General features: G+C 41.0%; 1 protein-coding gene across 2 annotated transcripts in view; it reads right to left on the reverse strand.

The window, feature by feature from the left end:
- The window catches only part of rgs7a (regulator of G protein signaling 7a), a 78,887-nt gene that overhangs the window by 13,299 nt on the left and 53,496 nt on the right, over positions 1 to 12,092 (reverse strand). For both annotated transcript variants that reach the window (XM_033614005.2, XM_033614006.2), the window contains exon 5: positions 630 to 736. In XM_033614005.2, the coding sequence (XP_033469896.1) occupies positions 630 to 736 (107 nt within the window). The remainder of the gene's footprint in view (positions 1 to 629; positions 737 to 12,092) is intronic.

A 12,092-nucleotide genomic window follows, 5' to 3' on the forward strand; every position in this document is an offset into this window, starting at 1 on the left:
GAAGAATGAGCTTCAGATGTTTTATGTAGAAATGACAATACAGTTTACAGTAGGAGTAAAGAGAACTCCCTCTGCACAGCCAGTCTCGAGGATCAGGTGCTGGTTGGCCTGCAGGAGCATCTCAGATAAAGCCATGAACATAAACCACCGCACACTGAACTGAATTACAGTGATTTTATTAAGAGCCAACAACGCGTTTCGCCCGTGGCTTCTTCTGGTTCGCTTTGTTATTTGATCTATGTTATTTTGTGTAGCTTTATTATGCTTTTTGGATGAATTGAAAGTTATCTTTTGAAGAAGGTGAAAGAAAATATATTGAAATAAGAAAAACTGTGGTAATTAATGTGACACATGTATATTTAACACACCTGTGAGTGCTCATGTGATACTTCAGTCCCAAAAATCTCCTGCAAACCTGTCAGCATACCACATGACTCTGCACTCTTAAACTCAAAACTTTCTCTACAGTTCATTTGATGACATAACGTGGTATGACCTGTTTAAAAAATGATCCCATGTGAAGTGTTTCCCCTTCAGTCATTTTTAAATATTTCCACAGACTAATAGACTAATAGCGATATGATAAGACCCTTCAACACAAATAAGAATCCGAGCATTATCATTCTTACCTGAAACCTATAGAAAGTGCCATCGTCTTTGAGAGTGAGGACGTGGTCTGAGATGGGGAAGAAGTAACCATGTGCAGCCATCAGAGTTCCTAGGTGAAGAGCCTCCACTGGGAGAAAACACAGACAAATAGTACATTTAAAACTCAGTGTACTTGTATCATTTGTGTCAGTTTCCCATGTTATATTGTACAACAACACGTACAACTATACTTCTTATTTTAGAGCTTTTATTGCCTGTATTACAGAGCAGCTGGAGAGTGACAGGAAAGGGGGGAGAGGATGACACGAAGTAAATGACTTAGCCTACATGGGGCACACGCTCTGCCACGTGAGCTAGAAGTTTCCCCACAGCTTTACTTTCCTGTATTTAAAACATTCACATGTTTCAGCATGTTTTGGGAGTGTGTTCAGTGAAATAGCTGTGGGCAGAAAGGTGGTGTCAACACTGTCAACTGCTGCGCAGATGTTATATGGCCACTGTGCTCTGAAGTGAACTTTCAAAGTGAAATTCTAAAAGAGTGAGAAAAGGTGGAAACCAAAATATTTTAAATCTTTAATTTGTAATTTGTAATTCATCTCAGGCCTTAAAAGAAGTTGCACGTCATTTTTCTAGTCATATTTTGGCAATTTCAAGTTGAAAGGAACAGACTGACAACTTACTATTCTCTTACTTGGTGGGGGAAGACACAACATCAAGTTGTTTTTGTAGGCAAATTCGAGATATTGTGTTATTTTGTGGGCGGCACAGTGGTGCAGTAGCAGTGGTTAGCACTGCAACACCAACCTAGCTAGAGGGTTGTTGGTTTAACCCCCTGACAGACTGGGGCCCTTCTGTGTGGAGTCTGCATGTCGTCTCCATGTCAGCGTGGGTTTTCTCCATGTTCTCCGGCTTCCGTCCACAGTTCAAAGAGATGCAGATTAGGATATTTGGTGAATTTAAATTGCCTGTAGGCATGGGGTCAGGGGGAATATGGGTGTGAATGGTTATGTGTCTCTATGTGTCAGACCGGTATCGGAATCTATCCAGGTTGTACTCTGCCTCCTGCCCATTGTCAGCTGGGATTGCCTCCTTAAGAGGCAATGTATTTTCATCCTAACTCATCAAACATGCAAATATGATGTGCTAGCTACCCTACTGTAACATTCTGGGATGGTGTGTCAATTTATGCTTATCATATGCGTCTTTTCAAAACACAGTTGTGTTTTCAAAGGAAATGTACAAGGAAATGTAAAGTTGCTGCTAGTTACATGCATACAGTCTTTTTTGGGATGATGGTGCGTAGCAGCAAGGCAGTGCATACATGGGGCACTGGCACTATCCACTAAGCTACAGACGCCCCCGGCTTTATAATCTTATGGGACGCAAATACCTTTCTCCTGGGTGAAAGTCTGTGTTTATTGGACCCATCCACAACTCCTCCCACCTGCCCTACTCGGACTTTTGCCACCTTAACTTTCGTTCTTGTCCTGCCGCATTTTCCCCTGATACCACCAAGCACCGTTAAACTATAACGGCGACTGGCTGCGTGTCATGCTGACGTTAAAGGACGGCTTTTTTTGTCAGTGTCTGACACCGCAAGTCACTGGCCAAGCGCCGGTTTTCGAAGACTTCAGAGTGCGACTGGGCTCCAAAAGCAAATGGATGATTAAAAAAAACATCACAGCTTGGCTTATAATAGGTCACATGTGACATACATCATATGCTCCTACATAGTTGCCGGCAATGTCACAAACTGCTGTCGGTTTGTGTGTTTTGAAACAGCAAAATGTGCTTTTGTGCATCAATATCTCACGCAGAATGACAAAGAGGTGATATTTGACGAGGCTGCTAGCTGCCACCACTTGGTGCGCATCATACCACTGTGAAATGTGCCCTTGTGCATCGGTATCGGACGCCCAGATCACTGACTAAGCATTTGACGAGTTGGGAATGAGAACAGGTTGTAAGAGGATAAGCTGTTACAGAAAATGGTATTATTTCGTGAGCTTGGGTGGATTTTGTCACCATATGAGTGATCCAGGCTAGCTGTCTTGCCCTGTTTCCAGTCTTTGTGCTATGCTATGCTAAGCTAAGCTAAGCTAAGCTAACTGGCTGCTGCCTTACATTTAATACTGATATGAGAGTGGTATCGATCTCATCATCTAACACTCCTCCAGAAAACTCATAAGCGTATTTTCAAAAATGTCAAACTCCTGCTCTGAGGATCAGGCTGATAAGGCCCTATCTTAATATAAATGATAATTTATTGTCTTTAATCACTTGTATTCAGTTTATACTGAAGCATTAAAAGATAAACCAGCTTTGGGATCTCACTCTTTCATTAAAAGAAGATTCTCTGATTATCCTGCAATCAATAGTTCCTCATCACAGATCCCAGGCCAGCGTGCTGTGCTTTTGTGTCACACAAGCTAATTAACTTTATTCACCTTTCATCCCCAGGTATAAATTTTATCCTTGACAAAGCAGCCAGAATGAACACCAGGACCCGAGTGAGAAGCTGTGGCTCTAATAGACTCTGACACTGCTTTGACAGAGCGATAGGCAGGTCTCCGATCCAACCAAACAGCACAGCAGGAGGTCCCGCTGATTAGCCCACCTTCAGCCGGAGAGGCGGAACTCATCCGTCAAATCACCTGGTGTTGTGCTTGGTTGGAGTGAAAACCCTGAGTCCCCCTGGAGCTTGGCTGCACGTGGTTGACTGTCCTTGATTTAAAACCATCAGATAATGAAAACATGTAATCATCATCAACTGTGTGTCTCATCTGCCACCAGTTATTCCCCGCTGCTCTGCTGTAACCTCCTTTATGGTGTCAGCATCTATTATTCATGTGTAGTATTGTGTCGACGACTCCCTCTCAACATTGCCTTTTTGGGGGTCACTGTAAACAGTATAGCAAACTGTTTATTTACATGTTGTTACATTCAGTAGCGCCCCTGTTTGTTTCTGCCGTGTAATTTGATTATTCATTGAGTGATTGGTGTAAAGCCCAGGGGACGCTGGCAGTAAACTGTGATCTTAACACATAATAAGCCGACAGATAGAGAGGTTGAAATGCTTGACATAGTTTAAATAGGCAGAGTTATGACTGCTCTAACAGAAGCTCACTGTATGCATTTATAAAATATGCACATCTCTACTCCTTCGCTCTCAAACACACACACACACACACACACACACACATCCATATTCACAAGCACAGGGTGTATGCGTGTGAGATAAATATAGATTGGCTTTTCCTTTAGCACTGAGGTGACTGTCGCAGCTTTGAGAGGTCAGGATGTTGATGTGTATGCATGTGCGTGTGTGTGACTGCGCTCCATTCATTAATAAATTATGACTCATAAGTTATTTAGACCTGTTTACTTATAAACACACCCCTTCCTCCTTATTCACTGCACAGTTTCTTACAGCTAGATTGTCCCACGTGTGTATATATATATATATGATTTACTGTATATTACATTTTGTTGTGTTATTAAGTCAGAAGAAGGAAGTCAGTTCTGTCGCAGACCTACAGGGATGGACTAGGCTTGTGTTCGTCTTTTGTATCCGTCCACGCAATCCAGGGTAATTCAGTAAGGCTAAAATCCAGTCACTCTTTTTACTTATTATCTTTTCAAAATGTTAATTCACTGGATTGTTATCACAGACGGGATGAATGTCAGATGAGAGTAAAGACAGCAGAGTATGAAAAATGACATGTGGGACAGTCTCCTGTTCTTTAACCACGGGGCTGCTTCACTCTCATTTTGCACGGAGCATCTTTGTCACCTGTTTGCTCAGTTGCTCTGCTTTCATCTAAGTGAAGCTGAAGGTTTTTTCTGATTCCATTTTAAGACAGAGTTTTGAATGTCATCACAGCAACTGATTGCTCTAGATCTCCAAATCAGTCCTGACACCGCACTGCATGCAAAGCCTGTTATTTTGCTAATTTCAAATTTAGGAAACCATCAAAGGCAGAGTCATAATATAAGATAAAGCTGAGCAGCAAGTACAAAGATTGAATTTCTTTTTGCATATACAAAGTATACAGTATGATTGACCCAAAAGAATAACTGCAAATTAGCCTACTGTGATGGAGGGTTTTACATGGGATAAATAAAACATTTACCAAGATAGTTTTGTTGTTGCTTGTCTAGTAAGAGTCTGTAAAGATCAATTCCTGGTGGCAAGGGAGCTTCTGGCTTCCATTTAACATATCGTAGGCTTTTCTATAAGCTTTATAGCTGTCTAAACCTTGGACTGGAATTAGTCAAGTTGTCAAGACAGGCCGGCCTCGGAGTCCAGGGGGAAAACACCCTTTGATTTCATCATATTACCAGCTCTGTGCCAAATACCCGGCAGTTTGGAGCCCTGCCAAGTGGAGTGTGGGAGTACTCTTCCAGCTGAACTTTATCTAAAGACAACGGAAGAGATGCCGCATTTGTAGTTATATTTTGATCGTTATTATTTGCACTGTACGCTCCATTTGAAAATGTTGAGGTGATGAAGACGCTTTGTTTCAAACAGTGATAGAAAGAACTCAAGTATTTTACTTAAGCGTAATTTTTGTACTTGATTATTTTCATTTTATGTTACCTCATGCTTCTACTCCAATGCATTTTACAGGCAAATATTCCTTTGTTAGTTCGTTGGCTTATTTCTAGTTACAGTTCAGTTTAAGATTTAAGATGCAATCAAAAGACATAATAAGCTAATTAGATTCAATGAATTGTTAAAGATTTAACCAATGTTTCCCAGTGTTTCTGGTTTATGACCCCTCACAAAAAAATTACTGTGTGCCTCCCCACGCTATGAGTTAATCGCATTTCCATCAAAGAATGATTTTTCCCTCTCTAAACTTCTTAGACGGCTCCATTTAAATAGTTGTTTGAAGCCCAATGAGGTAAAACGATCCAATATTTAAAATAAAAAAGCAAAGTTTCAAGAAAATCCCTAAATATCAATGCAAAATTAACTCACCATCTCACAACCCCTCAAATTAATCATGGGAATAATAGGGCCCAACCCCATCTGTGTCTCAAGTAGTTATAACCAGCTCAGCCTCAATCTGCTACACCATGAAATGCTCCTTAAAAGTGCTGTATATAACTCTGGAGGAAGACAGTTGATTGTTGAGTCTCGTGTGGTTCATCAAATACTGATGCCTTGGTTTTGGTTGGTAAGTGTTGGTATTTGACAACATGAGGATGAGACTCAATAATCTAAAACTACCTTTCTCCAGCGAAATATCCTCTTGATATCCCAACTTTTGTTTAGTATACACTTTTACTTTCTCCTAGCTATTTGGGATCAGTAGGACCCAGTGAGTATAAAAACACTAAATAACTTCAACAACAATCAAGTCCCAATGTCTTCAAACAAAACAATAATAAAGTCCTGATGTCCTTAAACGAGTACTTCCTCATTAACAGTGTCTTAGCTTGTTACTGTTTCTAAAAATGGTCGAACTTGTTGCCATATCAAACTACAAACATTATTGATTATGAATAAATGAGTTTCAACCATAAAATGTGATCAGGTTTCAGACCTTGTCCACTTTTGTGGCAGGATTGACTGCACACTGACTTGGCAGAAATAGCCACCAATTTTTTTTTTTTACATGGATTAGTATATTGTGCTCTACTTCCACTTGATGGCACAAAATAAGTTTCCACAAATGAGATCATCAGGTCTATGGGGAGGCTGTGGCTCAGGAGGTAGAGGGGGTTGTCCATTAATTGAAGATCAGCAGTTCAATCCTCGGCTCCTCCAGTCTGCGTGCCAAAGTATCCTTGAGCAAGATACTGAACCCCAAGTTGCTCCTGATGGCTGTTTAATCAGTGTGTGAGTGTGTTAAAAACTGAGTAGCAGGTGGCACCTTGTGTGGTACTTTCAGCCACCAGTGTGGGTATGTGTGTGTAAACTGGGTGAATGTGACTCGTAGTGTAAAAAGCGCTTTGAGTGATGACTAGAAAGGCGCAGTACAAGTGCAGGTCCAGTTACCATTAAGTACACGGTCAAGTAAACCCAAAATGCGATATCCTCCTGAGACCCTGCATCCCCATATGAGGATATACAGCTCTTTTACTGTTTTCTGAAAGACTCCTTTATATTTTTGGGGGTATTAGTATGCCATGCCACAAGGGGGCAGTTAACATTTTGGGGAATGGTCACATGACACAATCAAGTAATAAACAGACACAGGTGTGTGACCATATTGTGTTTGGACTGCGGGAGATATAATGGTTCTTAATGCAAAATGGCATAATATAGACTGACACAACTAAATGACATAAAACAGTTAGATTATAAGTATTGCACAATTACTAACAGAGCTAAAGAAACTACACTCTGCAACCTACAGCTACAGCAAGACAGAAGAAGCAACTAATTAAAGGTACGCACTTCAGTAACACATTTCAATGCTTCATTCACCATGCGGCTATCAGTATTGGGCCAATTAGTCAGAACATAACGTAAGCATGAATACATCCATATTAACAATCTTGTGACGTCATACAGTACAGGCCAAAAGTTTGGACACACCTTCTCATTCAATGCGTTTTCTTTATTTTCATGACTATTTACATTGTAGATTCTCACTGAAGGCATCAAAACTATGAATGAACACATGTGGAGTTATGTACTTAACAAAAAAAGGTGAAATAACTGAAAACATGTTTTATATTCTAGTTTCTTCAAAATAGCCACCCTTTGCTCTGATTACTGCTTTGCACACTCTTGGCATTCTCTCCATGAGCTTCAAGAGGTAGTCACCTGAAATGGTTTCCACTTCACAGGTGTGCCTTATCAGGGTTAATTAGTGGAATTTCTTGCTTTATCAATGGGGTTGGGACCATCAGTTGTGTTGTGCACAAGTCAGGTTAATACACAGCCGACAGCCCTATTGGACAACTGTTAAAATTCATATTATGGCAAGAACCAATCAGCTAACTAAAGAAAAACCAGTGGCCATCATTACTTTAAAAAATGAAGGTCAGTCAGTCCGGAAAATTGCAAAAACTTTAAATGTGTCCCCAAGTGGAGTCGCAAAAACCATCAAGCGCTACAACGAAACTGGCACACATGAGGACCGACCCAGGAAAGGAAGACCAAGAGTCACCTCTGCTTCTGAGGATAAGTTCATCCGAGTCACCAGCCTCAGAAATCGCAAGTTAACAGCAGCTCAGATCAGAGACCAGATGAATGCCACACAGAGTTCTAGCAGCAGACCCATCTCTAGAACAACTGTTAAGAGGAGACTGCGCCAATCAGGCCTTCATGGTCAAATAGCTGCTAGGAAACCACTGCTAAGGAGAGGCAACAAGCAGAAGAGATTTGTTTGGGCCAAGAAACACAAGGAATGGACATTAGACCAGTGGAAATCTGTGCTTTGGTCTGATGAGTCCAAATTTGAGATCTTTGGTTCCAACCGCCGTGTCTTTGTGAGACGCAGAAAAGGTGAACGGATGGATTCCACATGCCTGGTTCCCACTGTGAAGCATGGAGGAGGAGGTGTGATGGTGTGGGGGTGTTTTGCTGGTGTCACTGTTGGGGATCTATTCAAAATTGAAGGCACACTGAACCAGCATGGCTACCACAGCATCCTGCAGCGACATGCCATCCCATCCGGTTTGCGTTTAGTTGGACGATCATTTATTTTTCAACAGGACAATGACCCCAAACACACCTCCAGGCTGTGTAAGGGCTATTTGACCAAGAAGGAGAGTGATGGAGTGCTGCGGCAGATGACCTGGCCTCCACAGTCACCGGACCTGAACCCAATCGAGATGGTTTGGGGTGAGCTGGACCGCAGAGTGAAGGCAAAGGGGCCAACAAGTGCTAAACACCTCTGGGAACTCCTTCAAGACTGTTGGAAAACCATTTCAGGTGACTACCTCTTGAAGCTCATGGAGAGAATGCCAAGAGTGTGCAAAGCAGTAATCAGAGCAAAGGGTGGCTATTTTGAAGAAACTAGAATATAAAACATGTTTTCAGTTATTTCACCTTTTTTTGTTAAGTACATAACTCCACATGTGTTCATTCATAGTTTTGATGCCTTCAGTGAGAATCTACAATGTAAATAGTCATGAAAATAAAGAAAACGCATTGAATGAGAAGGTGTGTCCAAACTTCTGGCCTGTACTGTATATTCTAAGATATCAGTCACAGAGGCCATTTGCAAAACAAATATTTTCATTTTTGATGCCTTGAGTAAATTTAGCTGATCATACTTCTGTGCATTTTTATGTATGACTTCAGTACTTTGCTGTATCAGTACTTTTAATTAAGAATACTTGTTTAAACACTGGTTTTAATCAGCTAAGGCAGAGATAGTTGAGTCATACTAGTGTGCAACTGAACTACTGAGGAGACTGGAGAAAGAATACTGACACAATTTCAAAAATCCACACTCTTCTTTTTAAGGAAGTGACAGTACAACCTTTTATATATCTGTATGTCAGGTTAGCGGTGTATAAAGGGGTGATCTCAGGAGACTGAAAAAATGATCATCTGAAGTGCTCCACTACAAGAGAGACTCTCGAGTCTGATGAGGAGGAGGAGGTTTAAAGAAGGTTGAGAGACAAGACCAGGACCATTATAGAGAACAGTATGCACCGTTTCTGTCCTGACGTCCTCCCTCTGAGATCATTTTACTGCTCCCTGGTGTTCCACTGAGCAGATTAGGTGCTCTTTCATATGCAGTTCACACCCTTAATGACGTACGGGGTGCACGCTCACTGACAGCTCCACAGTTTTCTATTGATGTCCTGTTGTGGTGAATGTCACTAATTTATTTATCTGGCGTTGTTTAGTGATTTTAAATGTTTTGATTGTTGCTGTTTGACGACAAAATTCCCCCCACTGGGATTTCAATTATCATACACTAAGCTAGCGTTGTTTACGTGTGTGTTAATATATGTATTGAGGGCATAGTCACTGAGTGTTTACCCCGACTGTGATTATATTTACATCAAAACAGTGATTTTTTAAATTCTTTTTTCAGCCGAGATGCTACGAGAAATCCACTCGTCTGTCAGTTCTGCTCGCTCTCACACAGATACCGAGCACACACACGCACACATAACAAGAGAGAGGCAATGACTGCGGCTCTTTGCCAACAACATGTCGGTCAAACAAAACATTATCCTGAGAGGGAGAGATTTTATCACCCTCAGAAATTTACCTCTGTGTCGTGGGAATGCTTTATATTCTGTAAAAAGGACGGTGTTATCTTCTCATCTTCTTTGCAGTTCAGCTCAATTTATTCGCGCTTTCTCACACGCACTCATACACACACGCACGCACAGATGTTCACACATGCATGCAGAGCATACTGTGTTTCCCACTTCCCTCTCCCACTCGCTCATTTACCCAGCTAACTACCATATATGGCTAATAATTATCGGGATACTTTACAGCTTTTAACATTTTGCAGCATAAGTATAAAGTGATGTTTTGTGTTTATGTTGCAGTTTTCATTGCACTGAAGTCGATATGCTTTTGTATTTGGCGACGAAAACCACTATACACAATGTTAGAGATCAATTTTAAATGTATGGAAGGCAATTAGAGTATTTGATTTTCATTTTACAGACAGCCTTGAAGTACATGTGAGAGCTTTACTGTGCCATAGAACCCTATTAAGCACTTACGTAATCTTATTGATGCCCCTGAGGTGATTTATTTTCAGGTAGGTCAAAGGTCAGAGGGGCTGCGGACTCATGCTGGAGCTGATTGGGATTTTACAACCCTGCTGGCCTAATCAAAATGATAATACAGCAAAGCTAATTCACACTGTAAGTGACTTAGCGAGTGATTAGGTCTATAGTCCATTAACCTCTCTGAACCTGAGGCTGTTTTTGCTCAGCCTTATGACCTTGTTACTGTACTGTGATTGTAGTCATGCTTTATGGTATATTGATCATGTCAAGCAAAAAGTTTCTTCTGTTGTTTGTCTCTTGGGCTTAATAGATTTTGAGATTTTCCCATTCAGGTTCCCATCATGCTTTGGGTGTTACAGTGTGGGCGATACCAAAAGATGTGGTTCTGATCTGATGCCAACTGAGTCATGGTTTATGAGGTGAACAATCATTCTGCTAACAGCAACTAATAACGACCAATTAAAGTTTGAAAATGTAACCAATGCTGGCGATCCTATTTAAATAAAATATTAATTTCACTACAGTATACCTAGATATTTCCTCTTCCTCTTCCTCTCTGAACAGACTCTGCCAGTAAACTCGGGGGTCTGGATGCTGAGGCATTCCTACCGTTCCTTTTTCCTTTTGCAGCTTTAGCTTCTCTTTCTCATGTTTTTTCCTTTATTGCTCAGGCATCACTGCAATTAGGTGTTGAATTATACTAGTCAGGGTGTGGGCCATGGTGTGCTGCATGTGCACACAACAAAACAGCAGCAGAGAAGCAAACACTCACTAGAAGTGTGGAAGGTTGTTTACTCAGATAGTTTTACTCTTCAATGCAAATGGATAAATGCAAGAGAGAGAAACTGATCCATATTATAGCATCAGTCCTACTAATGCTGGCAACAAAACATAGTATCTGTAGAATCGATATTTTGGTATCCAACTCCGTACCCCTACTGGGTGAAGTAAACAGGAAGTATAATGTATAGTCAGACAGCTGTGAGCTACACGAAGCACTATTCTTTGGTCATTTAAGTTTTTCTAGTTTAAGAACATCAACACAAACAGCACAGACTAAACAAAAACGCATCTCTGCAGTGTTCATGACATCAATGAATCCAAAGTCCATCAGCAGAGCGTCAATCCATATATCATCAGGTGACCTATTCTACAAATCAAGCCTGGAAACAAACAAACAAAAAAGTCCCTATGACCCAGCCAAAGCAAAAGAAGCAAAAGCCCACTCCTTTCATCTGTATGTTACAATTGTAATTTATTTCAGTACAGTGTCCAGCTCCTATGACATGTTTAGTCCATTCATAAAAGACAAAAACTGATTCCAGACAAGCAAATATGACTCTGGATGGTCAAGCAGATGCATCTTCTGTCATTAACTTAACCCACTCTCTATATTCAGGTTCTAACTTGAATTTTCCAGTGGCAAAGGATGACCCTAGCAGCTGAGATAACGCCTGTCAGAGCTAGAGGAAATGCTGGTTTGGAGATCTTGGGTAGACATGACCTGTCCCCCAAGAGGCAAAGTTGAGCTGATTCAGGAACAGGCACACCTGGCTGCTCTTGTATTGTTTTGATTATCTCTGTCCAGGAAGGTAAAACTAAAGGACAGGCCCACATTTCATGGATAAAGGTGCTGTCCTGCCTTTTATATTTCAAGCATAGATTATTTTCTAGTGATGAGCATTATTTTTTAAGCATTTTGGTGAATCTGCATCGTGGAGAGTCAACCTGAATAGATGCCAGCACTTCCTGTTTGCTCTGTAACCACAGATGTATGGACAGAAATCAACTAGATAGCTTTTGAAACTGCAGGT

The sequence above is a fragment of the Epinephelus lanceolatus genome, chromosome 17 (assembly GCF_041903045.1).
Source record: "Epinephelus lanceolatus isolate andai-2023 chromosome 17, ASM4190304v1, whole genome shotgun sequence".
NCBI lineage: Eukaryota > Metazoa > Chordata > Actinopteri > Perciformes > Serranidae > Epinephelus > Epinephelus lanceolatus.